Source organism: Mauremys reevesii, linkage group 1 (assembly GCF_016161935.1).
Source record: "Mauremys reevesii isolate NIE-2019 linkage group 1, ASM1616193v1, whole genome shotgun sequence".
Taxonomy (NCBI): domain Eukaryota; kingdom Metazoa; phylum Chordata; order Testudines; family Geoemydidae; genus Mauremys; species Mauremys reevesii.
The window spans coordinates 26,219,132-26,243,805 of record NC_052623.1 but is presented as its reverse complement, the minus strand read 5'-3'; the positions used below and the strand labels follow the sequence as shown (position 1 = coordinate 26,243,805).

At 40.4% G+C, this 24,674-nt stretch overlaps 1 protein-coding gene across 7 annotated transcripts in view; it reads left to right on the top strand.

The window, feature by feature from the left end:
* DLG2 (discs large MAGUK scaffold protein 2) overlaps nucleotides 1-24,674 on the top strand; it is a 1,428,123-nt gene that overhangs the window by 840,393 nt on the left and 563,056 nt on the right. For 4 of the 7 annotated variants that reach the window (XM_039519937.1, XM_039519936.1, XM_039519934.1 and 1 more), the window contains exon 1: nucleotides 6,402-6,719. The exons of the other annotated variants lie outside the window; for them this stretch is intronic. In XM_039519937.1, coding sequence (XP_039375871.1) covers nucleotides 6,402-6,719 — 318 coding nt within the window. Of the gene's footprint in view, nucleotides 1-6,401; nucleotides 6,720-24,674 lie in introns of those variants that run through there. 7 annotated transcript variants of the gene reach the window in all.

Sequence of the window (24,674 nt, the reverse complement as noted above, 5' to 3'; positions counted from 1 at the left end):
GTTACTCTTTTTGTGAGGCGGTGACAGGAAATACATCACTGGGGACACAGCACATCTGTCTGATAAATGATTCGTACAAACGAGTGATTTCACTGAAAGCTTTTACTTTATTTAGTCTCAAGCACATACATGTGTATACAGTAGGTAGAGCACCCCAAATCTATAATTACCCTAAATCTGTAGTGGTCTTTGAGTGGACAGATTTCTGGTGGCCAGCCATCCGTCTGCCACTGGGGCTCTTAAGAGAAGTTCACTGAATGAGCCCACTCAACTCAACCTTATTAAAAATGTTATGCTTGTGTTACAGTAACATGTCAATCAAAAACAAACCAACCACCCAAACCCCGAAACTGTTAAGCAAGCAATTTCATGCCATTAGTTGTGCAGCTGTTTCTACGTACCATCAGTCAAATATAGCTAGACTTCCTGTTTTTTAAAATGCATACTTCAGCAGTTTAAAAGAAAAGCCTAACAGTATGGTGCAGGATCAGGTTCAATCCTTGTGGTCACACACCCTAGGCATTTTGCCACACTTAATTTTAGGCATTTTGTTGGGCTGCCAATTTGTCTCCCTTAACACTAGGATGATGATCACAAAGCTCTGAATGAAAAGTATTAGTCAAGAGAGCAGCTATTCCCTGTTGAAAGGGTCTGACTGTGGAACAGACTTCAGAGAAAATCAGATGAATCCAGAGCCATCAATTAGGAAAGCCTGCAAGAGTTGACTTTGATAAAACTTTTCCACAAAAATCATAATGACCTTTTCAATAATCACCACCATCCTTCCCACCTTCACCGCAAGTAAGTCTACCCTCCCCAGGCAGAGCTTTGTACACCTACAAAAGGGAACAGAGTCCATGAAGTCTGGTAGGGATTTAGATATTGCCAATCTAATTAACATTGGAAGTGTTCAGATGTCACAGCGATGACCAGCATTGCAAAAACATAGAATAGACAAAGCTAGGGGAGAGATTGAATGGAACAGTTGGCATTAGCAGGGGCATGGCCTAATAGGCTTTTAGCATCTCTAATTTGTGTTATTCTAGTTGTCTAATCTTGAACAAACTAAAGCAATAAAACAAAGTAGTCTCTCTCTCCTAAGGACTGAATTTATGAACTGCGCAAATACCCACAGCCTTTGCTGACCTGAAGTCTACGAGTACTATAGGGGACATTCCTGCATTGATAGATGATCTAAGAAGTATTTTCACTACTAACTTCGATGATTCTCTGATATTTGTTGACATGAAATTGGTAAACCTAATGCTCTGTTCTGCACCATAGACTGGCTTGATTTGATATAACTTACTTTAACATAATAATCCTAGTTGAGAGCTTTCTTTGTTCCATAGATGTAATAACTCCTCCAATTCTTTTTGTTCTTTCATAATGTCTTCTAAATTATCATTCATTATGCTTAACCTTAGGGCATGCAACATGCAGCTTGTGAATGGGCATGTGTGTGCTGTGCCTCTGGCAGCTGCCCTTAGGAAGCAGTGACCTTGGGCATGCAGGGAAGCATGGCATGCAGAGGGCTACATCTGAAATAGTTCTTTGAGACCTTCAAATCCTGAGGTCCATCAGCTCTGGGACAACACAGAGGGCACCACAGAACTTTCAGTAAGAGTAAAGATTTGTTCTGGAGACTTTGAACAAAATCTTCCAGCTGTTTGCTGTGAACTAGTTTTCTGCCAGACTGTGTACTTTGAAAGCAAAAGTGGCTGTAGTCCTGTGTCTCTCTGGCATGTGGGGAAGGCAGGGCTGGAGTAGAACCTCAGTCCTTTTGCAGCAAAGCAGCAAGTCTGCACCACTTGTGCTATGGGAGCTCTTGCTTAAAGGAAGCATTGTCTCCATTTTATAAATGGGGGAAACTGAGACACATAGATGAAGAGACTTGCCCAAGGTCACATAGGAAGTCTATGGCAGACCCAAGAATTGAGCCCAGGTCACCAGAGTCAGTCTAGTGCTTTAATCAGAAACCGTTCTTCTGGTTCCCCTCTCTACTTAGACTGTGCTTCCTTTAGAAAAAAGAAAAAGTAAGTTTGACTGTCTTGAAGAGGCATGATGTCACATTGATTACGTCTCTTCTTGTTATTTTTCTATCAAAATATTTTTAGAAGCTGTAGGACCTAAATAACTTGCAAATACTATTTCAAGCTATGGTCTATCTTGGTTACATAATGTTGCATTCTTGGTTGGAAGGGGAAATCTGTTCCTACATCTAAATCATCTTCACCTATGCTTCAAGCTTTCCTTTCAAAACTCTATTAATAATTTTTTGTTGTCCACATGTCTATGTTTTCCCAAAGCAAATTCTCCTCAACGTTTATTTTTGGTGTATGCGCAGAGTTCGTATAGCCTAATTATATTATCAACTAAACGTTTTCAGTCCACTTATTACACCGCCTTAATGTCTTTAAAACCAAATCAATGATGTTTTCCATGCAATCAGTATTGGGTCAAACACAGTTCAGAACATATAATGCATGATATCCAGTTTTGTTCTGTAGACCAGTTGTTTTTATTAAATCAGCATAATAGTTGGACATGTGTACTTGAACAGTGCACTAATCCAAATTAATCCAAAAATGCATATAATCCCATTGTTAATACAATGGTTCAATTACAGCTGATGAAATGGAATTATGTTTAATTAGTGTACATGTCTTGTCCAGGGGGGAGGGTTAGCTCAGTGGTTTGAGCATTGGCCTGCTAAAGCCAGGCTTGTGAGTTCAATTCTTGAAGGGGCCACTTAGGGATCTGGGGCAAAATTTAGTACTTGGTCCTCCTAGTGAAAGCAGGGGGCTAGACCCAATGACCTCTTAGGGTCTCTTCCAGTTCTATGATAGGTATATCTCCATATAGTTATTTTTTTTTATTTTAGTTGTCTAGCCATTAGTTGTACAGGCATATTTACATATTCCTACCTCAAATGCAGTGACAAATTCCATCTTTGGAAAAAAGAAATACAAAAATGTTTTTTTTCATCAGTTAAATAGTTCATACATGTATATCTCATTTGTATAAGCATTTTTCAGAAGTATAGCAATGGCATAGAGGCCTGCAATTAGTATCAAACAGGGAGTTGAGTAGCATCAATTTGAAAATAGCTTCTCTTGTATGCTCTAATATAGGAAATAATCTCAAATAATATATTGTATTACAGTTTTATTAGTAACTATTTCAAAGGCTTTTGTAGTTAATTCTGCATTTTTAAATCTTCTTCGGGATTATCTATGTGATTTAGGCAGTTGTGTGGCTAAAATCCCTGCACAATGCTTTAAAATGCAGGGATTATGGTTTTTTTGGTTTGTTTTTTAGTAGCTATGTTTGTAAATTAGGGTCTCAAAAATGACATTAAGATAACTTTCTATCCATTTTTAAAAACAAATATGTTTGTTGACTGTCCCTTAATGCTAGTCTAAATGATTCTAAACATTTTTTGGTAACAAACTGTAAAATGTGTAGATGCAGATTATTTGGAATTCACAGATTAAAAAACGGAAGTTGCACAAATGTACTCTCTGCAGCAGATTGGATATATTGTTGCATTATACCATGCCACCAGTTGACAGACAAACTGAACCACATTTTGATCTTGTCCACACCACTGTAATTCAAGAGTGATTCCAGACTTACAGTGGTGTAAATGAGATCAGAATTTGGCCTTGGTAGTAGTTTTTTTTTTTTTTTCTTTTCCTAAAAGTTTCCCATTGAACTGGTATATCTGAAATTAACCCTGTAGTCAGAGCTGTCCCTTTGGTAGGGCGAATCAGGGTGACCACTCCGGGCCCCGCGCTTTGGGGGGGTCCCATGCCCCCGGGGTCTTGGCTGCCTCTCTGGGGCCCCACTGCCAATGCAGAGCGGTGCTCCCAAGCTGGCGGGGGCTGATTTGTCCCAGGCCCGCACCCCGCTAGGGATAGCCCTGACTGTAGTGCCCTATTAGGCCTGGTCTACACTAGGGGGTGGTTCGAACTAAGGTACGCAAGTTCAGCTGAACTCGAACTACCTTAGTATGAACTACTTACCCGTCCTGACGGCGCGGGATCGAAGTCCGCGGCTCCCCCGTCGACTCCGCCACCACCGTTCGCGGTGGTGGAGTTCCGGAGTCGACAGGAGCGCGTTCGGAGTTCGATATATCGCGTCTAGATGAGACACGATATATCGAACTCCGAGAAGTCGATCGCTACCCGCCAACCTGGGCGGGTAGTATGGACGTACCCTTATAGAAGCAGCCGCTCTAGGATAGGGTTGCCATCTTCCTAATCTCACAAAACAGAACACCCGAGCCCTGCCTCCCCACTCATTACATTCCCCCTCCCTTGGTGGCTCGCTCTCCCCCACCCTCACTCACTTTTACTGGGTTAGGGCAGTGGGTTTGGGTTGGGGTGAGGGCTCTAAATGGGGTGTGGACTCCAGGGTGGGGCCAGAAATGAGGGGCTAAGGATGTGGGAGGGGGCTCCAGGCTGGGGCAGGGAGTTGGGGTGCGGGAGGTGAGGGCTCCAGCTGGGGGGGTGGGCTCGGGGGTGGGGGTGGGGATGATGGGTTTGGGGTACAGGAGGGGGCTCTAGCTTGGGAGGTGGGGGCCAAGGGATTCGGAGTGTGGGAGGGGGCTGTGGGTTGAGGCAAGGGTTTGGGGTGCAGGGGGAGTGAGGGCTCTGGACTGGGGCTGGGAATGAGGGGTTCAGGGTGTGGGAGGGGGCTCTGGGCTGATTCAGCAATGATCTAGGAATGATTCAACAACAGTGATCTAGATTTTATTGCTGGAGATGGTTTTCATCGGTTCAGGGGTTAGTTATTAGGGTTGCCAACTTTCTACTCGCACAAAACTGAACACCCTTGCCATGCCCTTTCTCCGAGGCGAGGCCCATGTCATGCCCCTTCTCTGAGGCACTGCCCCCCCGCTCAGTTCATCCCCCCTCCCTCTGTCACTTGCTCTCCCCACCCGTCCTCACTCATTTTCACCGGCCTGGCTCAGGGGGTTGGAGTGCAGCAGGCTGGGGGTGCAGGAGGCTGACTACAGAGTGGGGTCAAAATGAGGAGTTCTGAGTGCGGGAGGGGGGTCAGGGCTGGGGCAGGGACTTGGAGCACAGGGGTGGGGGGGGGATAAGGACTCCGGCTGGGGATGCGGGCTGAGACTGAGGTTAATAATTGGGCAAGAGTGAAAATTACTGCATCAAGTTTTTTGTTTTTTTTTAATGATTTGGTCCTGTGATTCTTTTCATAGTTAAAATACTTCAAGATAGTCATCATGGTCTTATATCTGAATTTATGGTAGCCTTTGAAATGCTAAAACATGCACATCATTTATAAACTGGATACATTAAATTTCTTATAGTGAGAGACTAATGTAGAATTCTTTTGAAAATTTTACCCCAAATCTCCTCTGACTTAATTCCTCTGACTTCAGTGGAGTTTTTCCTGATTTACACTGCCATATGTGAGAAGATGGTTAGGTTCAAAATACTTACAGAGCAGGGTACAACATAATGTGAAGTGATGAAACCATTTCAGTAAGCAAAACTCAAGAATTCATTTATAATAATGCCTTATTGACCCAAAAGGCATTCACAAGCAATGAAGGAAATAATTTTCCCTACTCCTCCCTCACCCCCAACATTTAATTATGATTACGGAGACCTTTTCCAGATACATGTGCTGCTAAGGATGCCCATTTGATAAATCTTTCCTAAAAGCTTCAAGTCAATTTTGTGTTTTAATCTCAGGTGTAGTTTTCCTATATGTGTATACACAGTATAGAATGGTATCTTATAGTTCAACATTTAGTGTAGACAATATTCTTCCTGAACTCATTATCTATGTCCTCTACTGCTGGAATTTTGTTGATGTGATCTTTTTAGGAAAAATAGTCTTATGTCTGTTTTTTTTTTGTTTTTTTTTTCATTCTTTGGAAAGGTATATTTTTCAATAGACTTTGGTTATTCACTCTTATTTTTACTGTTTCCAGAGGAAAGCATCCTGCTGGTAAAGCTTACATGTATATCTGCTTCAGAACATGCCTGTGTGTTGCCAGCATAGGCTAGGAAAGTGCTAAATTAGCATGAAAATTGCAAGAGTATTTTTCCACTATGGTTTGTCATCCAGAAATGGGTTTGTAACACAGTGTACAGCCTCGTATCCCAGCTGTGTGGAGCATTGATTGCTTCTGCCTGAAGCAGGGATGCTGTCAAGTTGCTCTGTGAGTTGAGTCATCTATTGACAAAGAGCTACCAGCCAGCAGATAATGCTGTGCAGCTCTGCTCTCTGTGCTCCCACGATGCACTGCTTATAGCAGCTGTCAAAGATACTGAAGGGTCCACAAAAAAAGGACTTTACATCTGCTAAGAAGAGAAAAGCTTTTATCAAAGCTGGCCAAGGGAAACACTAGACATCAGTACAACATGAATGCATACCTTACTAAGCAACACAGCTGCTGCAGGGGGTCTGATGGGATGGATGCTGGCAGAAGTTTGCCTTCATTGATGAGGGATGCCCACTGCGCCTGTGGTTGGCAACAGAACCCCCAGGGGCTCTATTATAATTCTCAGACTGTGCCCTCTTCAGGACCTGTGAGTCTGACCCAAAACAGGAGTAAGTGTATTACTTTGTGGGACAGTGTGCGGAAGAGCCCCCATAAAACTCTGGCTAAGACAAAGGGGACCACAGGGGAGTGGTGGTCAGAGTGCACCTGTCCCCATGGCTGGTGCAACCCAGTACAGGTGAGCCTATTCTTGTAAGTCTAAATGGGTTAGAAGACTCTCAAACAACAAAAAATAGGATTTGCTATTGTTGGCAACTTTTCACGCTGGGTCTTGATTATTGTTTAATGATGCCTTCTGGAAGATTTTATGCGGGGCAGTGTGTCAGTTTATAATGTCTGTCATTTGAATCCTGCTTCTATGTGGTCTTTGTAATCCTTGGGGTTCTCTGGGAAGAGCTTCCTTTTCATACTGCTTTGTCTTTATAAATACAACTTCTCTAAACTTCCTATTACATTGTAGTTATGTTTAGAAGTATAATCTATTTTAGCCACCCCGTGGCTTCACAAGTATTGTATTGTGCATGCTTCTTTGGAGAGTTTGTTTTAATTTGCTTTGTCAAGCTAAATAATCATATGTTTTTTTAATAGGGAAAATATTTAATGATTAAAAATAAATATGGAAGGTCTGACTAATTTTTCTCCGACCTCCCCGCCTGCAAGATCTATTTGAAATTTGTTAAGTATGTATGAAGTAACTGACTTTAGCTTTCATTTTTGTACTGATTTAATTTTTCAAATGGTAAAGTAGTTTTACTTGAAGCTTAAAATATACTAGTGTCCAGAATTTGTAGTTACTTGAGTGTAATTATTCTTAGTTATAATTGCTCCCAAGAAAACAAAGCACTGCAAAATGAAATTCAGTGACATTCATATGGTTGTTTAATATTAAAAAATGTTAATGCTTTGTCCACTGATGTATGCATGTTCATGTCTGAATCAGACATTTGAATCTCATTCAAAAGCTCTTGTATTACACCAACACCAAACACTGTCATTTTCTAAAATAGTGGATTTTTTTTTATTTAACTCAAAAGGAAAACTAGGGTCTAATATTAAACTGAAATACTCTAGTAGTTATTGGGTAAAGCTTGCAGTATAGTCTAACTGTCCTTAAAACACATTGAACGAAGACGTGCTCTGTTTGGAGAATAAATCAATTCTCTAATGGAAATGGTTTTAATATGTTTTTCACAGAACAGGAGACCAATAAGGCACTGGGTCTTCTGACAGTGGGGCTACACTTTATCTTCCTCATGATCCAGAAAAGTGATGCACTGTTTGCTGCAAGTGATTTTTATATATGTAAACAAGCTCTATTTTAGCTTTAAACTAATCCTATATTGAAGGACTAAGATTTTTGCTTTTGGTTTTTTTTTAATTGACCAATAATACACACTATTCTACAAATATATTATTAATTCTTCTCATGTATCCTGTACCAAATTCATATGAATGTTACATACAAAATAAGCCAACATGAAAAATATTAAAAAGCAATATCACTAGTTAGTGCCCTTATTTTGCAGAAAACTATTGAGAATTTTAAAAAAACAACACACACAAAAAACATTGTTTCAGTTAAGCAGAAATTGTATTCCTTAATGTGTTTTTTCTAAAATGGAAAAAAGTTGAAAGAAAAACTATCTCATATTAGCATCTAGTTTTGTAAGCTATGTAAGATATAGAATATGCAAAGGGGACAATAATGCTGTGTGTTTTTACTGTATTTTTTAAAAGGTACCATACTGGTCACACTTAAAAGATCACTCCAGTATATGTACTTTACTTTTATACAGTTGTATGCATGCACAATATAATAGTGCACTTGCATTTTTTCAACACCATTATATGAAGATAAAATAAAATAACCCATTTCAAGCTTTGCACAAATAGATCTTTTTATTTTTGAATTGTATTTTTTAAACATCATCTATCACACATTCTTATTGTCTGAACACACCTTTTTCTCTTTGTTGTGTTTAGCAAGGAGTCCTCACTAGTATTTACCTGTAGTCATATTAATGCTTGTTAGCAAAACATTCTAGGGAAAGGTAATGTTCTGTGCCTACATACAATGGAAATAGATTGATATGGTTACTTCCTCCTATGATTTTATTAATCTTTTGTGTTCCTTTGTATCATACCCTTTCTGGACAATCAGTTTCCTTTGACCATCTCACCCTTTCTCATTCAAATAATAATCTCTTTACTTTTGTTTCCTCTCTGTAAAGCGAGCATTGTGGAGATAGTGAGATGAGGAGGGAGAGTATGTAAACACACTGGGGTTATGTCTACATAGCACCTAGACACCTGCAGCTGGGGCTTGGGTTGCGGGGTTATTTTTTTGCTATGTAGAATTCCAGGCTTGGACTGGAGCCCGAGGACTTGGATCCTCCCACCTCGCATGGTCCTAGAACCCGAGCTCCAGTGCAAGCCCAGAAGTCTACACAGCAGTGAAATAGCCCCATAGCCCAAGACCCAGGAGCCCAAGGCCGCTTGCACTGGCCAGGCACAGATTTTTCTCTGCTGTGTAGATGTATCCTGGGAAGGCTTGATTTTTGACCAATGTTTAGATGGTAATACTGTTTGTAACTGTTGTAAAAAGCTGGTAGGATGGGGAATCATTCCTAATGTGGATCATTTCTGAAGATTAGCTGCATTACATATGAATAAGAGATGCAATGTACAGCAATTTAATAACTAATCAGAGAAACTGCTACTGGTTCCTTCATGGGTACCTTTTAAATTGACACTAGTTACAGGGTGCAGGTTAAAAACTGTAGGTGTCTTTGAGGGACTCACTTACCACACTGTCCTTTGATTTGGAAAACAACCTCATTTGATCTCTTTTTAAAGAAGGCTTAGTTCCTTTTTTTTAGCAGCAGTAAAGTCATGTTTGCAGTGGTGATAGTTCACAATAAAAATAAAATGAGAAATATAAAGAGCATAATTAGAATTTAAAAAAATGGTTCTAAGTTCAATTCTTGTATATAATTTATTAGGGAGAGGATATTTTTAAAAACCATATTTAGAGAGAAATAATGGGAATCTAAACAGTCTCGATAAAATTACATCAACTGAAAGAAGTAATTGTTTAGGAAAAAAGTGCTTCCCGTGAGATGCTGAGCACCCTTGTCTTCCTGTGTAAGTCACTAGGAGGTGATCATTGTATAGGCACCGACTCTGGGGCTAGAGCTACAGGCGCCAACTTTCCAATGTGCCGGGGGTTGCTCACTGCTTAACCTCTGGCTCTGCCACAGGCCCTGCCCTCACTTGACCCCTTTCTGCCCCCTCCCCTGCTATGCCCTCGCTCCTGCCCCTCCCCCCCCGAGCCTCCTGCATGTCCGGAACAGCTGATCGGGAGGTGCGGGGAGGGAGGGGGACGCGCTGATCGCTGGTGTTGCCAGTGGGTGGGAGGCACTGGGAGCAGGGTGGGGGTTTGAGGGCCTGCTGCCGTATTACTGTGGCTCTTTGGCAATGTACATTGGTAAATTCTGGCTCCTTCTCAGGCTCAGGTTGGCCACCTCTGCAGTAGTGTTACTAAGCCAGAGTATGTTTTCCAAGAGCTACTGGCTCTTCTTCTAGTGAAAAGGAATGCTTTAATTTAAATCAGAAGCTAAGAAATGCAGAAAATTCTTGAGGGAAGCAAAGGGACACAAGAAGAAATCTATGGCCAGCAGAGTTTTGGTCAATAAAAAGGGTTTGGGTTTTTTTTTTGTTGTTTTTGTTTTTTTAAGTTTATTGGGAACAAAAAGAATGGTGTTAGTCCATTACTAGATGGAAATGTAGAATTTTCAGTAATAATGCAGAGAAGACGTATGTTCAATAAATATTTCTGTTCTGTATTTGGGAATTCATATCACTTTCCATTCCACTAGTATCTCAGGAGGATGTTAAACAGCAGCTACTAAAGTTAGACATTTTTAAACTGGCAGCCCCAGATAACTTGCATCCACAATTAATGTTGATTTTTCAATAAGTCTTGGAGTACCAGGAAAGTTCCAGAAGACTGGAAGAAAGCTAATGTTGTGCCAGTATTTAAAAAGGGTAAAGGGATGATCTGGGTAATTATAGGCCTATCAGTGTGACATCGATCAATGGCAAGATAATGGAGAGGCTGATACAGGACTCAATAAAAAAAATTAAAGGAGGTTAATATAATTAATGCCAATCAACATAGGTTATGGAAAATAGACCCTCTCAAACTAACTTGATATCTTTCTTTGAAGAGATTACAAGTTTGGTTGATAAAGCTAATAGTGTTGATGTAATATTCTTAGACTTACAGAAGGCATTTGACTTGGTACTGCACAACATTTTGATTAAAAAACTAGAATGATATAAAATTAACATGGGAGACATTAAATGGATTAAAAGCTAGCTAAAAGATAGGTCTCAAAATGTAATTTTGAATGGGAATCCTCATCGAACTGGTGTGTTTCTAGTGAGGTCCCACAGGGATTGGTTCTTGGCACTACACTATTAAACATTTTTTTTTATGATCTGAAAGAAAACAAAATCTGAAAGAAAACAAAAATCATCACTCAGATTTTGCAGATGATTGAAAATTTGGGAAGGTTGTAAATTTTGGTGCAAGCGAACAATATGCATTTTAATGTGGTAAATGTATACATTGAAAGTATGCAATGCCATTTTACTTAGTAAAGGAAAATCATTTCTCTAATTCACTACATTTTTTTGACTATGTCAGTAGAACACCAGCAGTCGATAAAGAACCACCATTTGACATAATTTTTTTTTTTTTTTACTTCTAAAAGCCTTTGACAAAGTCCCTCCATGAGGAAGCTATTAAGAAAACTAAATAGTCCTGGGGTAAAATGGAAAAATCTGATGTGGATCAGAATCTGGCTAAGTGGGAGAAAACAAAGAGTAAGAATAAATTATCTGTTTTCAATACAGCAAAAAAGTTAAGTGGGGTGCTCCATACTTGGTTCAATGATGCATAATGTTACGTATTCAGGGGTGTGTGTGTGTGTGTGAGAGAGAGAGAAATACTCCAACTACTAGCTGATGATAGTTGGGAAGAAATATCCCCATGAGCAGGTTATTCCATCTGGTAATGGCCACCGTCAGAGACAGGATACTGAACTAGATGGATCCCTGCATGATGTTTATATTCCAAATGCTGTTACTGTAAATTTACCATCATTCACCAATGGAGCCTTCTGGTAGCAGCACAAACTACTGAGCAACAAGATGCGAGAGGAGCCAATATCTCCTCTTGCCGGGTGATTAATGTTGTCTTGTAATTCATAGCAGGGTTTTTTTGGGGTTGTTTTTTTTTTTTTGTTAAGGCCAGAAGGAGAGACCATTACCATCTACTAGCCTGAACTCCAGTATAAAATGAGCCATAAAATCACCCGGTGATTCCTAACTGAAGCATTGATCAGCAGACTGAGAATGCTTCTTTATTTGTTCATCCAGAAGAGAACAGAGAGAAGGAGATGTTAAAATCTGCTTGTGCCCCATCAGCCTTCTGTGAAAATTTGGCACACTCATTCACATTTGGCACTCATTCTTGATCGTTTCCATAGAAAATGAAATTTTACATAGTCCTTCAGCTTAGCATTGGAAAGTGTTGCCAATATTGCGTTAATATTACTTAGTTCTGCTATGTGAAAATGGAAAGAGTTTTTAGGGGCAATCATTGCCTGGTGGTTACCTTTAAGAAGTCAGAATTTGGCGTCAGTAACCACCTTATATCTTACAACCATCTCATATCTAATACCACAGTTTTCCCCTATAGGCAGTGACATTACGAACAGCTTGGTATCCCTTAGCAAATGCTTATTTTTTCAAAGCAATAACTATTTCTATGTATGGATTTTGAAAAGAGGACACTGTTTTGTGAAGAGACACTGAGGATGGGGAAGCTGGACATACTGAGCCACATTAATTCGTATTTCCAGAGTTCCAGTAATTGTCTCTGTCTCTAAAACATACGATAAATAAATCTGCCAATGAGGTCAATTTTCCCATCATATCTATACAGGGCATGCAATAAAACCCTTGACTAGAATAATGTTGTAACATTATTATTACAGTGGCATTGGGAGTCTATGAACAGTGCATGCTCCTTTTCTTTTGTTGTGTAATATTCTATTTCCTTCTATTACTGGGTATCTAGTCTCCTTGTATTGCTAAAACCTTTGATGACATATAACTACAGAAGGCAGCACAGATAGCTGAGAAACAGGCATTATAGGCATGATTACACAGATCATGAAAGCATTTATGCATGAGATACTCTACACATATTCATATACAAAAAACAGAGAAGCTATGCAATATATTGCTTTCCCATGGCACTCGTGATTCATTCGTTGATAATCTACACAAATTTTAGCTTTTGACTGTTATTCAGTCATAAATGTGTTACGACTATTATGTGTATTTGATTACATAGAAACTCTGCTTTTTAAGATCCAGACACCTTGTAGAAATGCAGCACACTTGTTTAGTCTAACTGAAGCAAATATGTGAAGGATAATACATGACTTTGTATAGTTGTATGTTAAACAATGTTTATGGTTGATAGAACTTCTCTCTGGTGTATTGAAATGCCTGGGAGAACTACCTAAAAACCAGAGATATCCTCCAAAGTGTCTTTCATGTGCTTTGGGACTAGTCAATTCAGGGTTTGGGCCTTTCTGTGTCGGTGTGTGTGATTTCAGCTCACAATCAATGCTGGTAGTATAACGTGAGAGAATCTTAGATTTCAGAGACCTGCTAGGCAGTTCCTGGTTGCAGCAGTAGCAATCTTTCATCAGAGTACTGAGCTTCCAAATTTAACTCTGCATTTCCTGACTTGTGGGTACTAAGGTTTCTCAGTCTTAACACTGTATTAGTGCTAGGTGTGAAGGACAACACAGCTGCTTGTGAGACCCCAGGACTGAGCCTGAACATTGGAAGCTATGGTGAAAGAGCTTCCAAATTGCCTCACCCTCTCATCACAGTACTTCCTCTCCAATTGCTCTTCTTACCCCTGTCAGATCTATCTGTGAGGTGGAGAGCCACTACCTGGTTATTAGATTCACAATAATTAACGTACCCCTACCTGTGTATTTGACTGTGTAGTCTTTAACTAGACTGTTAAAAGGAGCACACACACAAAACACCAAATCAAATTAAACAGATTTATCTTTCTCCAGGAAAGCCTAAAAATGGGAGAAAACCTGTCAGCAGGTTTCAAAATATACTAAGCAGTCAAAAGTTGTTTTAAAATATATTAAAATGATCCTTACACCACTTGCTACACTTGAATGGAAAGACATACTAAAAATATAAGCGTACGAAAAATACTTTAAACAGCAACAGTCTCTTTTGTGCAGTGGTGAAGCTTGGCTCTTTGGTTTGATCGTTCCAGAAGGGGTGTGTGGTGAGGATAATGCTCTGCCCAACAGGCCTCCGCAGAACAGGCACCAGTTACCTCACAAGACTCCCCACTTCCCCCTGGCTCCAGGGCTGTTTGAGAGCTCCTCAGGCTGGTGCTTGTTACAGCTCCTGCACGGTGGGTCTCAAGGCACTTGGGGGGTGGGTTACTGGGCTCCCACAGCCTGGCCCCCTCCCTGCCCCACTCACTCTCCTTAGCTGGGGTCTCTCTGCAACTCTCGTACCCTTACAGTGTCTCTGATTCTCCAGCTCCCCCTCTCCCCCATATGCGGGGCAGCTGTTCACTCCCCAACTCACGGCCTTGCCTGGCTGGGTCTGTCACTTCTTCATGGTGGGTTCCCCCTCTTTGCACTGACTGTCCCATGCGCCGGCTCCATCACACTGGTCACTGTGTGCCCCCACCCTCTCACGCTGCAATTCTCCCCCTGGTTCCCAGCCACAGCTTGTCACCCCAACTGCTGGAGCTGCTCTCACTGGCTCTCTTCCCACAGCGCACATGGGGCTGGGACCTGCGCCGTACCCCCCCCCCCCCCCCGATGGACCAGGCAGCCAGGCCAATCAGACTGGCTTGGGGTGTTGGCTATTTCCCAGAGGCCCTGTCAGGTGCAGGATCCTGACTTCTTGGCCCTGCCCATCCTGACATGGGGTGACATGAACCAAACAAACCCTCAGAGTTTTAGTAAGGGGCCAACTGACCCCTTACATGACCAGAAACATTATTTTAAAAAATTGCTAGGATAAGGAGTTCATTTAAAAAAATTGTTCTAAACATATGTGAGCATAACCTACTGTCTATCATGCTGGGTGCCTCAGAAGGAGTCTGGTAAATTCCTCAGCACTAGTTCCTACACACAAAGGAGAGGGCTAACAAACATGGAAAGTACAGACAAACTATATAGCTGGACTAAGTGTAAAATGTGTGGGTAAAATCCTGGTTCCACCAAAGTCAATATCAGTTTTGTTGTTGACTTCCATGTGACGTGTGTGTGTGTGTGAGAGAGAGAGAGACTTCCATGTTGGATATAACCATTGTATTTTATATTGCATTATTGACAGCCTTACCTGCTCCGTGCCCCCTCATTATTTTTTCAGAGTCTGCTTCTCACAAATCTCTGAGTAGCATGATGGAGCTAAGATTTCTGCTGATTAGAGCCTTGCTGGTAAATGAATGACTGGCCATCCTGATCAAAACAGGCTCTGATTTTGGACATCTGTTTTTGGATGCTGAACTTCATACACAATTAAGGTACCTGATTTTCAGAGAGCACTTAGAATTTACCCAGATTAGGTACCCCAGAATTGAGGTGCACATAATCACAACACATTTTTGAAAATTGTGGCCTTAAAAAACAACAACAACTGGACTAACACTCTCAAAACAAAAAACTAAGCACACAGAGCCCACTACAATCACTGGTAATAATTTGTTTTTCTCCCTTATTTGGGTGAATCCTTTGAAATAAAAAAAAATGAAAGGAGATAGTCTATGCAGAAATAAGGATGTGTGGAAAAGTGCCAATGGATACATTTTATAAATATATATATATAAAAATATTCTTCTGTAAGGTGTTATATGTACTGATTATGTGATGGACCAATTCAGTGTTGTGTTTCTGACTCTGCAGACAGCTCTGTTGTGTCTGTGATTTCTCATTGCTTTCCCAACTATCAACAGAGTAAAACTGATTCTCATCTGTTCAGTTTTCCTACTGTTAAATAAAACCCTGTTGGCTTAGGGAGGAGTTTCCCCTGGGATGAATTTAGTCCCTATAATATACCAATGCAGTCCTTGAAATGGAAACTTTACACTCAAAATAATCTGGGCTAAAATTGGGGTCACTATGTGAACAAGCCTCTAGGCAGGATGCTAGCTCTTGTGGTTTTTATCATCAGTTGCTGACTATTAACCAAACTTTGAATGCCAGTAAGTTAAACATTACATTAATCATACTGAGAAACAGAAAGGCATGAATCAGCAGAAGAAGAGACTGCTGAATCATGGAAATGTTTCTGCTGAATGATCAAACATACGGCATTTAAAAAACAAACAAAAAGTGCACCCTTCCTTTGAACACGTCTCTCCTGAGTCCTTGTGTTTTCTAGTGTCTTCAATGGCCTTGTCTGACCAAAAGGCCACCTTATGATCACTTCACCAAAAGTCTTTCTAAGGCAAGATTTTGCTTTCGGGATTGCCAAAGAGCAAGTCATCTCTCTTGTGCTCTATTTTTGAAGCATCCCCTTGTTTTACAGCATTTTATCTTGTAGCTCTTCTGTCACATATTTTAGCATGTATGCCAAATCTGTAGAAGCATTGCTGTGTCTTCCTTGATCATCTTCAGCTCGCTTCCAGACAGGAGTCCTTTTTCTTGTAGTTATCTTGCTGGGATCTGTCCCAGGGTCTGAGCATCTTTAATGTACATTCTGCTAGTTTCTGTTTCATCACATTGCCTCATGCACTGAGGATTCAGCAAAGCTGACAAAACAGTGGGATTGGAGGGGAAACAGGGCTGCCAGGTTAGACACATGGGTTTTTATATGCACTTATCAAAAGTGAAAACTTGAAGAATGATTCTTGATTACCTGTTTAAAATATTAGTCTGTGTTTGACAACAGGGGAAGAAAAAACATCAAACAAAAAGTGCATTGAAAAAAAATCCTGTTTGGGTTTCCCCCAGTATTTAGGGCTGAATATGGAAGCTCCAATTATTTTGTTTCTGCTTTTGGAAGCGTATATACAAATATATACATAGAATGTCTGTCTGCTTCTCTTTTAGACTCTGTTTGCTTTATTGTTATCTGATCCTTTTTACCCACCCTTGTCCCATTTGTCTGTGTCAGCTGCTTGTTGCATCCCATCTGAAATTTTGTGAGCTCCCTTGGGCTGGGACAGCTTTCTTTTGTTACTTGTCTGTACAGCCACCTATCACAGTGGGGACCTGATTCTTTATTGGAGTTCCTACTGGCTAATGAAATAAGCATAAAACTAAACACTTTATGAGATGGTGGCAGCAGCTTCCTTATAACTTTTAGTGCAGCGATTACAGCACTCACCTGAAATGTGGGAGACCCAGATTTAATTCCCCCCCTGCCTGATGGAGAGAGAAGATTTGAGCATGGGTCTCTCTCTCTGGCTCTCAGTCTGGCTCGATGACTATTACAGTATTTTAGTGACTTCTTAGGTCACACAGGAAATCAGCAGCAAGCTTCTAGAATTCCAGATTCTTAGGCCTGATTTTAATCAGGTAGGCCACACTGGCTACTGATTGTTGAACCACTCTGATTTTAGCTATATTTTGTACTCCTCTTTGATCATTCAGTCAAATGAATGTGTTTCCAGAGACTGTACTCCCCCCTCAGAGCTTCCATGGGCCCTTGCAATTGGTGATCTCTCTAGAGGAGCTGTTTCAAACATACCTTCAGGATTCCTAGCTGGCCTCCCCTGTGCATTATGGGTCTGATTCTGCAAACACTTATACAGAGTGTAGTTATCCCTTTGAAAACAGTGGGATTCATCATGGTACAGTAGTAAGCACTGTGTTAGTTAAGTTTTGCAGAGTGTGCATATTTGCACTGGATGGTTTTTCTAGATCTGGGAGAAATTGTGCACCTACTCTCAGTGTAAGGATGAGCTGTACTGCCAACATACTGGCTGCACTGAAGGATCAAGCCTTAGCCATTTTGGTATCAATTAATGGAAATGAGAAGAAAATGCAAACCCTAAAAGGGAAAAGCAAAACAAGTGAGATGCTAAACAAAAGAAATGGGTAGAGATGTTTGCAATTTTTTCAATGAAAAATTTTGCGTACTTTTTTGTGAAAAAATGAGGTTTAATTAAATATAATTTTAGTGTTTCTTGAAAAAATGAAAACCTAAAACAAGTTTTCAACTGGCATATACAATTTTTTTTTTAATTTGCAGAAATTTTTGTCCAAAAATGAAAAAACAAATCACTTTCAGCAAAAAAAAATGCTGGGGTTGGTGACTAATAATAGCTCACCTGGACCTGTAAACCGGCCTATAGCACACCTTGAATGTTGCTGGGTTTCAGTTGTGTTCCAAAGGACTGCCAAGGGAGCAATTCCAAAGAGGGTTGGCAGCTGCATCATGAAGGGCTGAAGCCATCAAAATGATGTTGATTGTTCACTTTAATTTGGGTCAATATGGTCATCTTCAAGATGCAAAAATGAAATGTCCATGCCTGGCATAACTCTCAAAGTACACAATATGGCAGGCTTCCTTGTGTCTGCAGTCAATCATTGAATGGATTTGCCTGCGTTCTCTCTATGCTTGCTTTACTTACGGAAGATTGAGATGCATAAAGTCACTGTGAAGTACCCTGAAGGGGCCAAGATTTCTGTACTGTTAAATCTTGCATGGCTTCTGTGCTCAGTATATTGAGCAACTATCTGCTGTCTATAATAAATATATTATCAGAGTAAATTAGTGTTCGTCTTCCATATGCTGAACCTGAGAGAGGGAGAATGATACAAGAAGCTTCATAAGCAGCACTGCATTTTCTCTGTATCAGATTGTCAAATTGGTAATTCCCTGTTATATTGTTGTTTGTTCATTTTTATTATGCCAGTGGGGTTGTTCTATGCAAAGTTTTCTGACCTGCGATGCCTGCTGCAGAACCAGTGCATCAAAATGGAGATTTCAGTCTCTGATGCAGTAAATGCAGGTCAGCAACTCCTCTAAGCAGGTTTGGTGGTATGAATATAAAATTAAAATTGATTGGACCCCTGTTCGGCAGGTATTTAAGCACGTTAGTAGTCCTTGTGAAATTAATGGAGCCTGATTTCCCTGTGAATAATCACATGCTTATGGTTAGGTACTTTCTTAAGCGTCTTGCTGAATTGGGACTTTAGTGATACACTCTTCTCTGCTATTAGATGAATGGATTAGAAGATTTTTATTGCATGTAATTGTTCCTTTGCTGTATAAAATAGATACTTACACTTTAAAAACAATTAACATCCTAAACAAATTTGTGATTGTTAGTGCTCAGAAAATGATTTTTAAAATCAAACTGTTTTCAAAATAGAGCATGTCAAAATGCATGTAAACTACCTCCAACTTTGTTTTTACTTTCCTGTGTCTTGAAACTATAAAACCTATTAAAACCATTGTTTATGGGGGGTGGAAATTACATTTCTGATGACTGCTTGCACATAGGTTTCCATCCACTGTATCTTAAATTGAAAGTAGTAGAGTTACAAACCCATGAAAAATGTTTTAATGGATGTAGCAACTGACCTTTAACTGTTGCTGCGTTAATGGGAAATATTAGAGTGAAATAGGTTTTGAGCTGATCCGAACTTGTTGTAAGATTACGCGGAGATTCTTGCTGAAGTTTCATACTTTCACTTTGGACTTGTGTAATGCTTTAGGGATTCAAACTTCTTTCCACCCTCTAGCTAATCTTCTCAGCACTCATGTGATGCAGGAGCTATTGCTAATCCTGGTTTGCAGATGGAGAATCTGAGACACTGTGAGTTGTAGCAAAGCCTAGATTGGAATACAGGAATTGTATTGGCTCCCAGTAGTATACTGAAACCACTAAGCCACACTTCCTCTCCATTTCAATTTTAATAAAGATTTGTTCGTATTTTGGACTTTGAGTTCCCATAACTGTTTTTAAAACATTCAAAAATGCATTATTACATTATTGATTTATTTTTACAATTTGAAACTATTCAATTAATTTCAATCTTCTATTTTAATATATCAGAGTTTTTTAAAAAGCCCATTAAACTTGTGTCAAGAAAGCCTTATGGAAGTTAGTATACCCCAGAACTTTTAAAATTACACTTGAGTGACATTTTAATATTTCACAGAGAAGCAGTAATCCATCAGATGAAAAGTACAAGAATGAAGTACCAGTTAAGTAATTTATCAAATGCTGTGTTGGGAACTGGCAAAGTTTCACACCTAATGGATATGTGACATTGAATTATAACAAGGAATCCTTCTTGTTGTATTGTTTGCTTTGTAGCAGCATGTACTATTGCAGTCAGGTAAACGTACCTGCAAAACAAACAGAGGTGTACACCACATTAGTATGATCTGATGTACACATACGAATATTGAGTCATAGGAGATTGGTGCAGTATTTTTTTGTGGCACAGCAATGGTTATGTAAACCTATATCTGTATTTGATGCAGAGCTGCTGTACTTGGGTAACTATGCAGGTGTTTATATTCAATGTATATATATTCAATGTATAAGCAAGAGTTTGATTTGTGGGAAGGGCAATCTCCTGGTACAAAATAAGCAGGTTTTTATCACAGGTCAAAGCTTTTCTGTATGCCCATATGCTGTATGTATGACCAAAATGGCGACATCACTGAACAGCATAAAATGTATGGTGTGACCTCTTTGCTCAAATCCTTTCCAGCAGAGGTTGGAGCTGTTTTAGTTCTTTCACTTGGTAGTTATTGGAGAGTAGAAGAAGCATCTGATTACTTTCCATTGGCGTTCTCCTCATGAAGGTTTGGAAGAGGCAAGTGGTGTGTGAATTTTGAAGCATATACTCCCAGGCATCTATGGTACTCGGATATTCTGCTTCCCATTTAGGTTTTATGGTCCGTGGCTTGTCTATTTCAGGCGTATTTAGAGTGGAATTGAAAGTAGCAAATTGTGCTTTTGATCTGACCATTGTTTGGAGTCTTTGAGATTAGTTTAAAACTCAGACCTGGGTTTCTATATGGCTTCCTTGTCTGTGCTGTTGTGAGGTGTATGTCAGACTTTCATATATTTTGTAAAATCTGGTCTTCGAAGGTCATGTTGCTGGGCAAATAACTCTTCTGCTAAAATGTACTCTAAGTGGAGCTGCTGTATGTTGAACAAAAATAATGGGACAAAAGAGGAAGCCTGTAGCCATGCCTTATGTAGCTACCTTAGCTATAACTGTTTTCAAAATGGAGGTTCTAAATGACATGCTTCAGAACATAAGCCAACTACTTACTGATTGAGTGGAGAAGAAAGGGGCCATATGGGCAGATTATTCTATAATTATCCACTAATTCTTCCACCTTCCTTTGAAGCAGCTGGAACTAGTCACTTTAAGAGATGGGATTCCAGACTAGATGAGCCCATCTGATATGGCAGTTCTTATGTTCCTATGAACCTACACAAGTATATGATCACTAGTTGTTCTAACTTTAGACAATATGCTATTTCCCTGAGCTATAACCAAGAGCAGATTAGGACTAAACAGCAGAGGGAGGATTTTGGTTAGGTTAAAGGATTTGTGGAATATTTTGATCAGGGGTGTGTGGACCCAAATATTAATTTGCACCAGTAGTTAAGGGAGTAAGATGACTACACAGAGGGGGCAATAGTGCACATGTCCATCTTGTTCTCCCTCCCCCTGTCACACAAATCTTTTCCTCCAGGGACTGACTTCCCACCTCTCTGTACAGTTCTGTTTTCATACAAGGTGGGGAGATCCGGGAGCCAAAGTGATCATTTCCTTCAGCTCCCCACACTTTAAAACTGAAATTTCTGTTGTGCTTCCTGTTTCCATTGCACACACTTGTATTATAGAAGCATTCAGGTCCGTCAGTGACTGGCTGTTCATCAATATGAAAGAAGCACAGCCATTAATCAGATGCAGAATAGTAGGAGCAAGATGCTGGGAGGAAGGGATAGGGAATGGAAGGGCATAGTATCTGCAGATGTCTTGGCCACCCTGGTTGTCCCAAAGTAGTCAGGGATCCTCAGTACCCTCTGTGACCAAAAGCACCCCTGGGTTCACACTCTACACACTACTGTAATAACCTTTGTATAAAATGTGCCTTGTGAGGTATCAGTTGAACTCTAATAACTCACTGGTCAATAATATCATGGTGAAATGTGTATAGCAACATTATATGTAAAGTTGTGAGTTCCCCTTGTATGATGTTACTAGCATATATTCAAAACTAGACAGCCCTGCCTAGGCAAAGGTTGTTAAAGGTTGTACCTCAATTTACATCTAAGTAGTGTCACAGAGTGTGGGGGAGTCAGGGCCCTGCACCCCACACTTCCTGCGATTCACTGTGACTCTCAGCCAGTCAGTAAAACAGAAGGTTTATTAGATGACAGGAACATAGTCCCAAGCAGGGCTTGTAGGTACAACCAGGACCGCCTAGCCAGGTCCCTCTGAGGGGCAAGGATCTTGGACCCCAGACTTGGGGTTCCCTGCCTTTTCCCAGCCAGCCCAAAACTGAAACCAAAAACCCTTCCAGCAGGCTCTCTCCCCCTTCTACTCTCCCCATCTCTCTTTGTCCAGTTTCCCGGGAAAAGGTGTCAACTCGCCCCACCCCCTTCCTGGCTCAGGTACCGTCCCTCACCTAAAGTCATCCCCTGCTCTCCAATCCCCCATGCAGACAGCCCCATAAAACTAAAGGACATTCCCAAGTCAATCCACCCCACTCCCTGCTGCGTCACAAGTAGTAAACAGGGGCCCCGACAACAGGGAGAAGAGTGCAGGAAACAGAACAATTTGCATTTTAACAAACACAAGTGGGGAAAGCCACTTGAAAACACAAGTGGGGAAAGAAAACATGGAGCCTCCTTTACCACCAGACTCCGTGTTGCTGCCTTGACTGCTTAAAGGAACTTTACCTTGAAGGGTAACCCACACAAGAATCCACTTCAGAGGTTCACTGGACTGTAAAAGAGAGAGGAAGAGACCCCCAAGCTGTCTGTTTCAATTAAGACAAAGGCACAAGCACCTTTGGGCCAGTCACCATTTTCCTGGAAGACTGGGGGTGAGAAAGTCCATCTTAAACAAAGCCTTGAACCAAAAATTGTTAGATTAAGTTTTAGACTTTGAGATGTTTTCACTTTTATTTACTTATAACTATTTCTAACTTTCTCATACTTGAATTTACTTAAAATTCCATTTTATTTTGTGAATCAGCTTTTTTTTTTTATTTTTAATCTAAACCAATCCAGTGCTGTGTTTTAAAATTTGAACTGCTTCGTGACTCCAGTTCAAGTAACAAACTGTTGAATATTGGCTCCTTACAGGAGCCATGAACTTTAATATCTGAGCTGTCCAGGAGAGGACTGGGCATTGCAGAACACAAATTTTTCAAAAAATCTGGGAGTGGGTGTGTGTTGGGGTCACTCTTGCTTTCACCAGCCTTGGTTACTACTAGCAGAGTGGGGCTGTAGACAGGCTGCTGGGGTCAGAGCTGCTGAACCTGAACTGTCTAGCACACACACAGATACTTAAGGTGTGATCTGCATGCTGGCAGGCTGGTTGTGAGCGGCCCAGTTGGGAGCTACAATTGCAAACCATTTTGAGGCACCTAAAGATTACAGGGCAGGCAGTGGATTTGTCGTGGATTTGAGTCTCATTAAACAAACCTCTTTAGCTTTATTCTCATGGTTTGTCACCAAAAGTCCTTGTGACAGTTTGTCGTGTATCATTTCTGTATATTTTTTGTTTTCCCTCCCCCTACAAGTATATTTCAGGTAGGCTTTTTAAAGGGGCCTAAGGGAGTTGGGTACCCAAATGTTATTGATATCTGTAGGGAGTAGGGACCCTAAGGTGCTTTTCAAAATCCCGGTCATAATATACAGAGAGGGCACTTTTATTTTCACACATTTTATTTACAGTCTTTAATAGCAGAGCAACATTCAAGAAGGCAGTTGTGTGATTATCCTAAAGCAAAACATCTGTCTCTGCTCTAATCTTGCTCAGTTATCCTTCCAATGAAGCATTCTGATTAACTTTGTATTCTTAAGAAAGCAATTTGTGTCACAGATCTAATTAAGGAGTTTATGTAACACATATAAAGTCCTTTTTTTCACAAGCCCCTCTCACCTCTGCACCAATACTACAAGCTTTCGGTATGCAGCAGTCAGGCAGTTACCTCTTCTTCTTGAAAACAGTTTCTTCCCTTAAGAAACGTGAACGAGAGTCACATCATTCTTTTGTCCTGGTAAGGAAAATTGTACCTCTGTATCTCTAAACTGCTGCATGTTTTTATACCAAAGAGTCTGTAAATTCTGCAGAATATTTACCATTGATTAAACTTGTTGATGAGCTTCTTTTTGGGCTGGATAAATTCTGTCCTGTTCAGTGGGACTCAGGATTCTCACTACATTGCATCTGGATGATCATGTTCCATATGAAATGAAGTGGGTGAGTGGACAGGAAGTCTTTAGAGAAGAGTTGATGACTTCTTGGGGAGAAAACATACTGTATATGTCATAACTGATATTTAATTCTTCCTGAGGCTTTAAACTGAGACTACTTGGAAACAAGGGTGGATTCTGTTAAATGTGACTACTTTTCCCAGAGGTTTGCCTGGGAGAGGTGTTATTGTCACAAAGGCACATATAATCTGGAGTTAAATATGGTGTGTGGTGAATATATATAAATTTGGTGTGTGGAAAATATACCGGTATATATTTAGTAGGTTGTACTTAATAGGGTACTGTTTTATGTCACAACTATTTTAACATGTTTTGTGTGTACACACATACATCAGGTATAGTCGAAATTTTTATTTTTCCATATGGGGCAGCAGATACAGGGAGAATATTTTCTGATGGGCAATATAAAGAGCGTAGGAGGCAGAGTGAGACAGCATGCCTTTTTCTTCCCATGTATTCATTTTCCTGAAACTTAAGTTTGACAGGGTGCCTTTCAAATAGGCTAAAATATGTGCAAAAGTGTCAAGACGCAGATCTCATAACTATTGAGGTAGGTATTTGAGC